The following is a 13,873-nucleotide window of genomic DNA, read 5'->3' on the forward strand; positions in this document are numbered from 1 at the left end:
ATGGTACTGATTATTTTCTCATTCCCACATCTTTCTACTGAGGCAGAAATCACAGATTCAAAGACAGAAAATAGGCAGGTTCTTGACTCCATAGGCACACAGGAGGTTCTTCTCATTTTTCTAGTAAACGTAGTTCTTGGCTACCTGTACCACTTTAGCACCTCACTGTGCACTTAGGAGCCCACTCAGCAGCTGGGAGTGATGTCACTATGTTCTCAACCAAAGTAGCCAATCAGAGAATTATGGTAAATAGATGCTGATGATCAACCAAGTACCAAGTACTTGGCTCTGGATCCTCATTTTTTTAAAGGAAGAAGTGTGAGAGATAGGTCAATTGAGCAAATCTTTTGTCCCCCAGGTCATTTCTGGAGAAATCAGTAATGTAAGCTCAGAGGGTACCTGGTGACTTGGTGAAAAAAACCAACAATGAACTTTTCATTGATAAATTACAACGGATGCCTTTAAAGTGATTTGGACCAAAGGCAGTTACTTTGAGTAATGAACTAAATGAACTAGTTTAATGAACTAAATCTAGTTATACACAAAGTTTAGATAGCAACTTGATCATTACTCACTCAATTCACAATTTTAAAGCTAAACATAAATTGGTTTCTAACGGACTTGGATTATATTGACTAGCTTGTTTACAAGTAGATTTGTTTATTTTTGCTCCCATTTTTACCCTTTTATTATACTCACTTGTACAAAAATGTTTTAAGTGGCAAATACTAAGGTAACCAGTCTTATAAACTATCTTGGTTTTGACTAAGTATATTTTTGGAAAGTTTCCAGGTCACAATGGATTTAGAACAGTGTAGCTACCTTTCCTACGCGTCTTCATCTCCGTGAGATAGGGACAACTAAAATAAGAAACTAAATTTTTAAAAAACTGTTGGCAGAATGATACAATTCTCCTACTTTTAAGGTGAATACCGGCTCAGCTTTTTCTTCACAGCCACCATGACACTCCCAGCAAATGAAACCCATGGATAGTAAAAGTCAACTTACGACACTGAACATTTTCATGTCCTCTTCCTCAACTGGTATCTGTGTTTCTCCACCCATGTTCTCAGTGGTGAGGTTAGTTGTCACACTAGGGCTATAGAAATCTATTGATAATTTATTCTTGGGGGTGACTGTTCTCTCTGGGGTTGGTAGCTCCTCTAAAGCTTCTGTTACAGTTGTCAGGCTGGCAGATTCAGGCCTCATCCCTGTGTCTGGACTTTCCTTGACAGCTCCTGGATAAATTGCACAGGCTTCATGTTTCCCAAAACCAAGAGTTGGACTTGATTTCTCATCATATGAATAGTTTAGGGTTTTTTTCCCCTTGGGAACACCATAGCTGGTTTTTGTGTTAGGGAAAATGAAACGTATCCAATCTCTGGCTCATTCTCTAAATTTAGATGATTTGAGGAGAGGGAGAGTAGGGGCTGGAATGAGGAAAGAAAAAACTTTCAGCCTTAGGAAAATTCTCCAATATTCTTTTGCCTACAGCAGATAAGGGATGGGTCTTTCTAGAGATAAAGCTTGCTCTGTATATGTTTTTTTAAAAAACCTATATTCATGTCACACTTTGGCTTAAAAACCTTTGATGGCTCCGCATTGCCAAAGTCCAAATTGCTTAGCATGGCATTCAAGGTCCTCATACAACCCCACTTTAATGCTTGAAGTGCGAAGCTTGTTTGCGCGATAGGGATTCCCCTGTCTTGCTCCTGCTTTTCCCTCTGTACGTGATTCCCTTTCCTCCCTTTTTCTCTTCAGAGAGTTCTGAATCATCCTACTGGAAACAGCTCAAATGTTCCCACCTCTGCCAATTATGACTGCAGATCCCTTGACCATGGTGCTTACCTCACTGCATCATAAATATTTATCTGCACTTTGGTCTCCATGCTAGATCGCAGACTCTTTGAACATCAGAGTTTTATCTATGTCCTTTTCCCCTTGTATTTTCTGCAATCAATACAAGCCTGCTGTTAAAATCCATATGATGAAACCAATATTCGATCAACAAATGTCTATGAAGTAGGTACTTAGTATACCTACTAAGCAAATTATATGAGCCCTACTTTAAGAAATCCAAACTATCATTTGGAATTTAAAAACATGTGCACTATAGACAAAGTAATTATTTCACAAAGAGGGAAAGGACAAATCGTTATAGACAAGTAATAAACTGTGAGAAAAAACTTAATAAGGAGGGAGAGCAATCTAGGTTTGGATAAGATGAAGGCTTGGGGGGATATGCACAAAATGATCCATGAATAAAGTTTCAGGTGGGTGGGATCTTGAGTTGGTCACGCTGGATTTCTAGTTTAGTGCGACGTGCACAGGACAAGGATTGTGATGCACACCATCTACCTTCTGATGGCTGTCCCAGATTACACAGCAAACAAAATCTTGACAGCTAACTCCCATTTCATCTGAGATGGCACGACATGCAGGTCTCTTAGCCTTTGAAATATGAGCATTGTGATGTTGGCATCAGGTAATTTTCTCGGAGGAAAACAGATTTTGGGGGTGTGTGCTGAGGACTCGGGGAAATAACTGTGGCCTGAAAATGACGCACTGGCTGCCGCCCATGTGCAGAAAATGACCTGAAAGACTGAACCCTCCATTCAGCTCTTTCAGAGTTAACACCGAGTAGCTACACCAGGCTCTGTTCAGGTTGGAGGTTGAGGTGGCCTCTCTTGCATGTGGTGTGCAGAGAGGAAGGAAGAGGAGTGAACTGAGAAAGCAGCATGAATTAGAGGATACAATCTGGCAGATTCAGAGCTGCTCAGCAGTTAAAGCAACTTTTTTCTCCCCCATATCGCAAAATAGTGTCTCCTATTCTTCACTTTGTCATGTTGAAAATCTCACATCACCTGATACTCAGAACCAACAATAGGTTTTTTACAGACAGGACAGGAAAGAAGCACTGTTTGCCCAACTTCTGAGGAGCTTTCAACTCCAACACGTGTTTTTGTTCAGGCAAATCCAAACACCTCTGAGAAAGAGGTGTACATGGGGGTACAGGGAATAGAACATGCTAGGTGTGGGTTGCCTTTGCCCACTCCCCCTCACACACAGAGTCTAAAACTCTCACTAATTGACTCATTACCCTGGTGGGTGAAAAATGTTCTGTAGGTGGTGGGATTACTAACCACAGACTTAACACCAAAACCCTGAACTCAGCCTTCTAATAGATGGAGTTTTTTTCTACTTTCAGACAAGTTTGTTGTTGCCTGTTTCCCCTTACTTCCCTAACACTAATTTGTGAGGGGTACCCATAGAAGTTCCCATAAGTTAAAAACAAAAATGCAGGAGGTGTGAATTTTTTAGACTGTAAGCTTCATGACTTCCTCCAATTGTATTCCTAGTGCTTAAGATGTGACTGATAACATAAGAACTTATTAAATATTTGTTGACTAGATAATAAGATTGGTTACGTGATATTTATAAAAGACTCAGTATAAAGTGACAGACAAGGTATGAAAATGAAGAGATGGATTCATGTGCCTATTAGCAAATGGTAACAAAAAGAAAGCCACGCAATAAAGTTTCAAAATGCAAACTTAATAAAGGGGTCAAAGAGGATATTTTACATTAATTTTTTAAAAGTTGCATTCACCAATATTATCTTCTACTTATGCTCCTCACAACATAGTAACAAATACACAAAGCAAAAACTTCTAGAAGTTTAGGAGAGTTGATAAACCCACAGTGATAGAAAAAGATTGACTTCAGTATGTTGCTTTAAAAAATCAATGGAATTTTCTAACACATCTCCCTGATTGTTCCTTGACTAACTACAATTCATTTGTCAGAGTAAGCTTAAAGAACAGAAATCAGTTCATGTCACACCTCTGCTCAAACCTCTCAATGGTTTCCTATCACACTCAGTATAAGACTCAGATTCCTGACCAAGGCCCACAAGCTTCTATACAAGACAGCCCAGCTCACCTCTTTGATCTCATCACTTTGTTATTTCATGTTTTAGATACATCCTTGAAAAAACTACAGTTTGTCTTAGAATTGCTAAGTTTTGTCCACATAATGGATATTTTTTTCTGATATCTTATTGGGCACTTTCAATCTTTCATGCACTCTATTTTCACTTTTTGTAGTGGTACTTTTGAAATTTTGGCATGTGTGCTTAACGTCTGTGTCTGATTCCCTTTCGTAGTTCCTTCTGTGAGCGTATCTTTGTAGTGAACTTTTAATTTTGTATAATAATTGAGCTGGGTATAGAAGTCTAAGTTGATGGATATTCAGCTATCCAGTATATATATTGGATATTGGATATATATATATATTCAGCTATCCAGATATATTCAGTACTCCAGCTCTGTGAAGAGTTTATTCCACTCGTCTCTCACTTAATACTGTTTTAAATTTGGCTTTCAGTTTCTCTCTCATTTTCACGAAGGTAATAGATTTGGTCTCTCTTGCTACTTTTAGGACCTTTTCTTCCTCTCTGGTGTCCTGCAGTTTCTTTTCATTTATCATGTTTGGGGCCTGTATTTCTAGAATCTAAGAATATATGACAGCCACCAGGTCAGCTCCTACTCACAGTTCTGTTTTATAGTTTAAAATTTTTTTTGGTTCTATAACTTAAAATTTAGATTAGTGGTTACTGCAGGTGGGGAGAGAGCAGAGTGGAGATGGGGGTGGGGGCACAGGAGGCTACAAAGATACTGATAGCAACTGAGTATAAAATGTCAATAGCAGCCTGCCCTACTATCTGCATATATATATGTATGTGTGTATATATATACATATATATATATATGTATGTTAGGAATGATGTTCATGAATTATTAATATGGTTATATCTGGGGAGTAGATTTTAGATTAGTTCATATTTTCTTTGCATATTTTTGTATTGCTTCAATTTTTAAAATTATGAATATGCACCATTTTAATTTTTTTAGCCATTCTGAGGGAGAAAGAGAGAGAAGGGTTGTTAGAGGCTGAATATTTGTGTCTCCCCAATTCATATGTTGAAATCCTAACCCCTGATGTGATGGTATTAGGAGGTGGAGCCTCTGATAAGTGATTAGGTCATAAGGGCAGAGCCCTCTTGAATGGAATTAGTGTTCTTTTAAAAGAGAACCTAGAGAGCTTCCCTGTGAGGTTACAGGAAAAAGACAGCCATCTATGAACCAGAAAGCTGAATTAGACACTGAATGTGCCAGCACCTTGATCTTGGGCTTCCTATCCAGAACTGTGAAAAATAAATGTCTTTTATTTAAAATCCATCCAATCAATTGTATTTTTGTTATAGCACCCAGAACAGACTAAGACACAGACAGGAAGATGAATAAGGAAAAGAGATTTTCACTAGAAAGTCCAAGAACAAAGATCCAGGAATCAGGCTCCAAGGTATTTACCCAAATGTATTGAAAACTCATACGCACACAAAAACCTACACATAAATGTTAATATCAGCTTTGTTTATAAATCCCCAACATGGATAAACAAACTGTAGTACCGCCATAAAAAGGAATATCATTCAGCGATAAAAAGAGCTATCACGCTACAAAAAGACACGGAGGAAACTTAAAAGCGTATTACTAAGTGAGGAAAGCCAATTTGAAAAGTCTACATACTGTATGATTTCAACTATATGACATTCTGGAAAAGGTAAAACTATAGAGTAAAAAGATTAGTGGTTGCCAGGAGTTAGGGAGTGGGGGAGGGACGGACAAATGAATTGGTGGAGCAGAGGAAATGTTTAGGGCAGTGAAACTGAAATGGTGGATACATGACATCATGCATTGTCAAAACCTATAGACTTGTACAACACAAAGAGTAAACCCTAATGCAATCTTGGACTTTAAGTTAATAATAAGGTACCACAATAGGTTCATCAACTGAAACAAATGTACGAAACCAATGCCAGATAATAATACGGGAAACTGGGGAGAGGCAGGTGGAGAGGGAGTATATGGGAGCTTTCTGTACTTTCTGCTCAATTTTTCTGTAAGCCTAAAGCTGCTCTAAACAAATAAAGTCTATTGTTTTTTTTTAAAAAGTCCTAAGAACAGGGCGAAGCATTCTTGAAATATCTGGGACAGATATTTATTTTTAGCAAATCCTAATACAGTCCTTACCACATGCTTTACAATTTTTTTTTAATGCTCCTAACATCCCTGTGGGGTAGGTACCATTGTGATTCCACTCACACCGCTGAGGAAACTGAGGCCAGAGAGTGTAAACATCTTGCCCTGAGCCACACAGCAAGGAAGTCACAGAGCCAGGATTCAACCCAACATAGTCCTTGCTCCTGGCCTTCACCTGAGGCTACCTCTCCCCTTAGAGGGACTAAGGCGACCTGGACATTAGTGTTCACTGCTTCCACCTCAGAGATTACCTTGACTCTTGGTTCAATGGTTTTGTTTGTCTTTTATAGCAAGCCATTCCAAATTCTTATCAGAAGTAGGTGGGATATAAATAGTAAATTAAAATATTGAAACTGGAGATCCCAGTTGCTCTGTCAAGGGCTAAAATAAATTTACCTTATACCTGCTTAGTTCTCCTGATACCATACTGTTTGTTCTTTTATGCTATAATAGTTATGATGGATTGTATTTAAAATGCCAGAGGATGAAAATGTTCAAACCAGGTAAGAACAGTGATACTATTCTTTCAGCAGGAGGTGTTTTTTTTTTTTCTTTTGAGGGGAGGGGGATCTTGTTTTATCAAAAAGACTTGTCCTAACATAATTGGCAATGTTCTGAATTAATATAAATACCCAATAAGTATAGTTTATAAATCAAAGGAAAGAGCAAATGTTTTTGTCCATTCAAAATATCCTAACCAGGGAATTCCCTGGTGGTCCAGTGGTTAGGACTCTGAGCTTCCACTGCAGGGGGCATGGGTTCAATTCCTGGTCGGGGAACTAAGATCCCACAAGCCTCACAGCACAGCCAAAAAAAATAAATAAAAATAAAGACAAAATATCCTAACCAATCAAACTGTTTTGGGAGTCTCTAATTTGTAGTAGAACCATGCTGGGTACTGGAGGGAAGAGGAAGGTCACAAAAGGAACTCAGACTTTTAACTTCAAAGAGCTTGTGACCTGCTTAGACACATCCAGCACAGATGAGATACTGCTTATCTTGCAGCCCATGCTCCGTGAGGAATGAGAATAAGGGGTAAAGCACTGGTGAAGGCTTCCTTGCTGCCCTGGGACCTCCACAGCTCCTCGAGGGATGAATGGGAGCTGGACTGGAGGAAGAGAGGTGGCAGAGCATTCCTGGCCATGAGACTGTCACGGACAAAGGCCCAGAGTCATGCAATAGTGAGCTGGTTGTGCTCAGGAACAAGGAGTAGATCTATTTTTCTGGGGCAGGAATGTTGAGGAACTTGGGGCAGTTTATTGGAAAAGGTCGGCAGAGACAAGATGCTGGAAGGCCCATGACATAAGCAGAGACGTTTGTGCTTGAGCTGAAATGTGACTGGGAATTACCGCCGGTTCTTGGGCTCCCTCACAATCTTATCCCCACTCAGAAAAATGATGGGCTGGACACTTACCCTTGATTTACACTAAGAATATCCTGCTACTTTCCCTATCAACAAAAAGGTCCCTTTTTTGAAAGGCTATTTTTTTTGCCAGAATAAAAACTTCAGTCTTTCTTACAATCCCAAAAGGTAGATAATAATCAACCTCATTTACATGAAAAGATATAGGAATTTAGAAAAATGAAGTGACTTGCCCAAGGCCACATTTTGAGAATCAGAATTTCCAAAGGCCATGCATCACCTATTTTACCCACCCATGTCCCTAGCAAAGACCAAGGGTCAGCAACCTTTCCTATAAATGGCCAGATAAATACGCTTAATACAGACACACACGCATGCGAACACACACACAAACACACACACACACAATACACATATACACATTTTTATTTTAGGCTTTGGAGCCATACGGTCTCTGTCACAACTATTCAACGGTGCCACTGCAGTGCAAAAGCAGCCAGAGTCAGTACGTAACTGACTAAGCAAGCTGCATTCCACTAAAATACAGAAATTCGAATTTCCTATAATTTTCATGCCACTTATTTATTTTACTTTTATTCTTTTTCAAGCACTTAATGTAAAAGCCATTCTTAGTCATGGACCGTACAAGAACAGGCAGCGACCACATTTGACTTGTGGGTAGCAGTATGCCAAACCCCTGTTTTAGGTTTATTGATTAGAGCACTAACTAATGAAGCCAAGGTTAAATGTCTTACCTCTGGAAGAGATAGTTTGCTTTACACTGTGAAAAATACTGTTTTGTTGGCAACAAGTTCATTTCCTACCCCCAGCCAAGTGTCTTGCAAATTTGTAGGGGATTACAAGGGCAAAGGTAACAGTAAAACAACAATGAAAAAATCCAATCCAAACAACAATAAAACAATAACAACAATTTAAAACAACAATCCAAACAACAATAAAAAATTAATATCTATGTCCCTCTCACAAGTGTTAGTAACATCAAGCACATTTCTATTATAGTCTAGGAAAATTTTTGTAAAAATGCATTAATTGTAAGTTTGAGATTCTAAAGACGCCCCACTGAGAAACGGCATATGTATATTTCATGTTCTCTAATACATTGTATAGGCACTCAGTAAATATTAGAGCCGTCCATGTTCAGAGTTTGTTTCATAAGCATCTCTGTGTTTAGGTCATTATTAGTCTGCCCTTAATTCTTTAGATCTCTGTTTCACTTACTTCATTCATTCATCCCTTTAATCAATGAATATTACACACCTACTATATGTCCAGCTGTGTGGTGGGCACTGGGAATTCAAAGCTGAATATAAAGTCCTTGCCTCAAGTAACCCACAATTTGAGGGAGAAGAAAAACAGAAATAACACTAATGTAGAATGTACTAAATGCTATGGTACAGATGTGTTGGAGGTGTTATGGGAACACAGAGAGATGGGCTTTGCCTGGGTGAACTTTTGGAATAGGAAGCTACAGGGCACCACAGAATGCTTTTGAAGGAGGTGAGGTTTGAACCAAATCTGGAAGGATACATACAACCATAATGCCTCCACCTATGAATGAGAACAATACCAACTCTAAATTGTTAAGTAAGAGACAAAGGCAAGGGAGGACGGAGAGATAGCCACGAACCTAGCATCTTTCAAATCTCTGTTCCACATTCTCAGTTTGATCATAACTAGTAAACAGTCACATGCAAATCACATACCCTCCCACTTGTAGTGTATTTTAGATTCAAAAGTTGGTGAAAAACAAACATTGGGTAATGAAATAAAATTGAGCACAAAATTTAAAATAGTAAGACAATTCAGCTTTTTCCCTCTTACATCTGGTTTGGAACTAAGATAAGGCTACATTTTTTTTGCTAAATTTAAGACTTGTAAATCCAAATATTTTTAAAAAGTAGAATGCATTCTCACCTGAAGGACTTTCCTAATTCTTTTTAGGTTGTGTATTAAAAGCAGATTTTTCTCTTTGGAAACGCGACCTAACTGTTCATCCAGTTGTATTAACAAGTTTTGAAGAAGAATTGTTGCCATGGTTTCATTGTTAGATGCTGCCTCCCTGAAAAACAAAAGTGTTATTACACAGCAGGAAACAACTTAGTAAAATGTCTACTTTTTTTTTTTAACCATAATCATTTTAAAGTGATAAATATATCCCACAGTGATAAGCATTTACTGGTTTTTAAAAATTAAATTGTACACATGAAAGTATATTCAACATCACTAATCATTAGGGAAATGCAAATCAAACCATGAGGTACTACTTCACACCTATTAGGATGGTTATTATTGAAAACACAAAATAAGTTTTGGTGAGGATGTAAAACTGGAACCCTTATATATTGCTGGTGGCAATGGAAAATGGTACAGCCACTGTAGAAGACAGTATGGAGATTCCTCAAATTATAAACAAAATATTATATACAATTTCACTTCTGGGTAGATACTTAAAAGAATTGAAAGCAGGGACTTGAGTAGATACTTGACATCAACATTTATATCAGCTTTATTCACAATAGCTGAAAGGTGGAAACAACTCAGATGTTCACTGAAGGATGAATGAATAAATAAAATGTGGTAGATACATACAATAGAATATTATTCAGTCTTAAAAAGGAAGGAAATTCTGATACATGTTACTCATATGAATGAACCTTGAAAGAATATACTAAGTAAAATGTCAGTCACAAAATAACGAATACTGTGTGATTACACTTATATGAAGTACCTAGACTAGTCGAATTCAGAGACAGAAAACAGAATAATGGTTGCCAGGGGCCGGGGTGGAGAGAATGAGGAGGAGTTATTATTTAACGAGTACACAGTTTCAGTTTGGGAAGATGAAAAAGTTTTGGAGGTGGATGCACAACAGTGTGAATATACTTAATACCACTAAACTGTAAACCTAACAAATGGTTAAAATGGTAAATTTTATGTTATGTATATTTTATCACAAGAAAAATTTTAAGACAACTATTTAAAGCAAAAGACTTTTTTAATTGTACAAGGTGAAAATGTTTGTAAAGCATGTTAAGAAAAATATTTATATTGAGTCTGTGATAGAGAATTGATATAAACAATAGATTTACTTCTTGTCTTTTTAATACTTAGAAATCGTTGGAGTTTAGCTTATAAAAAACAAAGCACTAGAACCATCAAGTTTTCATCTGCAATGGATGAAACCAGAAAGGACAATGATTCTCCTCCGTTAAGGAAGCTTTCCAAAACCTCAAAGAAAGTTCTTTACCTGATAAGAATGTATCAACTGAGTCAAAAGTGGACCATAGAATAAATCCATGTGGATAGAGCATAAAGCATTTGTGCATCGACCTCTAGGGAAAATACAATAATGTTTGATCTTACCAGTCTTGATTTTCAATCCACTGGGCCAACAGATGCCGAATTTCCATAGGAAAGTTGTCATCATAGAATTGATCAACTTGCTCCAAAAATTTTATTTCTAACTGTTGGACTTGATTCCACTGAGTCATACTACAAAGAAGAGGGAAAATTAGAGTTTAAAAATAATGTTAATTAATAACTATGGTACATGTTTTCTTTTTTTCTTGGATTTCAGACAAAGACAATGTTGTCCATCAAGTAACTGGAGAAAAAAATTTCTCTTCTCTTATAGTCACCCAATTAAAGAAAACAGAAATGCTAAAACGTTTTCAATCCAAAGATAATGTAGTTCTGAGCTTTTTCCTACGTCATCACTAGTGAAGGAAACAAGATTCTTTCTCGGCCCCCAAGCCACGTCCTTCTTTGTTCTAACAGAAACTCTGGTTCCGCCTTCTCTAGAAAGCTTTCACTCCCGCTCAACACCCCTCACCCTACCCCACACCTGTGTACACAGGTTTGTATTCTCAACAAGCTCCTTCCCTATCCCTTGCTGCCTCTACACTATTAGGCTTTGAGCAACTTGAAGGCAAATAACATACTCAACTATACCTCCTAAGACCCTCTTAGGGCTTTATGTGTGAGGAACACCCAATAAAAGCTTCTTTTATATAAAACTGCCTAATCCTTCTTTCTTTATTTCAGATTTCTCTGGCTTCTAGAGTCAGCCTTATGTTCCAAGACTTCTAGTCTAATTCAGACTTATCTTTATGAAGAGTTTCATGTATACACTTTCGTGGGCTCTAAATTTTTCAGTTCAAAATACCTCTGGACAAATAAATATTTTTCTTTCTCTCTGTAATGATCCGCTATGGCTGGGCAAAGCTTTTAAAGTCTACTTTTAATTAGTCTCTGATGTGCATCCGAGGGTAGTTAAACCCTCAAGATACTTAAGAAGAAACCACACTTGATACATAGTTAGCAGCCCGTCATAAAACAAAAGTATGTGTTTCCCCAACATAACCCCACTCTGTCCAGTTTAGAAGCTTTAGACATATTTCTTAACTCAGGGAAATTAATATGACATCTCTCCTTGAAATTACAGTATTTTACTTTTTTCAAAGTCAAATTTTTTATTGTTTTGTCAGTAATTCTAGATCAAACCGAAAAAACTTTTATGTGATCAATCATGATAGTATTTCAACCTATCTTGTAGGTAAGTTAAGATTTACTTTTGCCTACAGAACATCATGATAATAAATTTCATATATTTCATATACATATTCCTCAGGTTTCAAATGCAACCATCTGGGGGCACCTTTTCCCTGACCTAAATGTATTAGAAAAAGATTATTGCCAATGTTTTGCTTAAAGAAAGCAACTGGAAAAAAGAAATGTTTCACTTTCCTATCACTTTATATTTACACATAAAATCCTAGGTGTGTTGTAAGTGCTCATTAAGTGCTCATTAAGAGAAGAATGAGTGGCACTCCTGATGCTACGAATAGCACAGGTGGATAGTATTACCCCAGCTTTAAAATGTAAAAAATCTGAGGGACACATAGGCGAAAGGACTCTTGCCCAACATGCGCAGCTCCTAAGGATCAACCTGAGGTCTCCTGACGCCAGACATGGTTGTCTTTCTAGATGCTGGGTGTAACCATATTCCACCCAAAATTGGAACATTTGTTCCCATGTTACTATTGCCATTGCCCTGCTCTATCAATTTATTCTAGTTAATGACAAGAGAACAGGTGCTGAAAATAGCATTACAATTGTAATTGCTACTATTGTTAAACCCTTGCTATGATTTGGACGAAAATCTGTTTTCTAACTAAGAATTAACTGGACTGAACCCATCCTAAAGTTAGAGAGATCACTCCTAGGACCTGAGTCCATCCTCAGAGAGCTGAACTCAAGGCTGAAAAGGGAAAAGATAGGTTCACAGTCTTAGGACATTCTTTTCTGTTGCAGCTTCTAGAAATGCCTTTTTAAAGGATTCTAAAAACGTCTTTCACTCTCTACGGGCTAATTCTCCCATCCCAAGAAAACTATGGAGCATTTCTTTTGAAAACTAAGTGCCTGCCTAGTCTCTTTGAATGCCTGGTCCTAGAAGATCCCTATAAACGGGCATTTTGTCCCACTGCCAGGCAGCTAATGGTGCCACTTTGGTTCTGAGATGAGCCGCAGCATGCAAAGGAGGCGACCTGCCCTAAAATATCACTGTTCTCCTCAAAGCCTCAATCACTAGCTACCTCAGCTGCGGGGCTGTCTGCTGAAACCGAGGCACGCAATCTAATGTCAGACATTACAGTTGAAAGAAGACGGCTAAGAAAGTGAAGGGGGCGCCCACTCCGCCCTTTGCGAGGACACACCTCCAAGCAGCCACAACGGTCCCACCCACCGTTAACATTTTCGGGGGCAGAGCGCCCGAGTCTCGCCGAGAGACCCAACACGGCGCACCTCTGAATCGTGGAGTCGATCGCTTCTTTTTAAAACTACCCATCCTCAGCTAGGTTAACGTGAAGTAACTGTCAAAACAGCAAGGAAACAGCTAAGGCGCCGCAGCGTCCTGCAGAGCATTTCCTGGCCCGCGCTGCTCCGGAGAAGCAACGCCAAGGTGTGGTCTGCCTCCTTACCTGGCTCTCTCAGCCCGGGTCCCAGGCGGTGCTCAAGTCCAAAGTCGGAATCGCCCTTCAAGGTCCCCAGAACCCAGCCGCTGACACCATCGTCAGTAGGGGATTTGCATTTCTCCTCCCACTTGAGGCTTTCCTGTGCGTCAGCGTTGAGTCTCTGGGACTTTACTTGGGTCGTTCCCACCCACTCTCTCTTCTAGAAAAGCTGAAGACCAGAAACAGTCTGGCTGAAGCCGCTTCGCAGGGCGCCCTTTCCTCATCCCCATCAATCACTCCGGCCACTGCCTGTGGCCCGTGGGTGTCAGGAGGAGGGGCGTGGGAGGGGGTCACACACACTCATTTTCTTCCTGTTTCCCCAGACCATCTGAGACCCCCTGCAGACTTACTTGCCTGGAGCTAAATTCCTGGCT

The 13,873-nt window shown here is 38.9% G+C and overlaps 1 protein-coding gene across 1 annotated transcript in view; it reads right to left on the bottom strand.

Annotated features, from left to right (window-relative positions):
- The window catches only part of STAT4 (signal transducer and activator of transcription 4), a 92,498-nt gene extending 78,936 nt beyond the window's left edge, over positions 1-13,562 (bottom strand). Inside the window, exons 1-3 of the mRNA XM_036859057.1 lie at positions 13,467-13,562; positions 10,852-10,980; positions 9,403-9,547 (exon numbers count right to left, since the gene is read on the bottom strand). Of these exons, the coding sequence (XP_036714952.1) occupies positions 9,403-9,547; positions 10,852-10,979 (273 nt within the window). The 5' untranslated portion in view covers position 10,980; positions 13,467-13,562. The remainder of the gene's footprint in view (positions 1-9,402; positions 9,548-10,851; positions 10,981-13,466) is intronic.
- Positions 13,563-13,873: the final 311 nt, after the last annotated feature.

The sequence above is a fragment of the Balaenoptera musculus genome, chromosome 7 (genome assembly GCF_009873245.2).
Source record: "Balaenoptera musculus isolate JJ_BM4_2016_0621 chromosome 7, mBalMus1.pri.v3, whole genome shotgun sequence".
NCBI classification, from domain to species: Eukaryota; Metazoa; Chordata; class Mammalia; order Artiodactyla; family Balaenopteridae; genus Balaenoptera; species Balaenoptera musculus.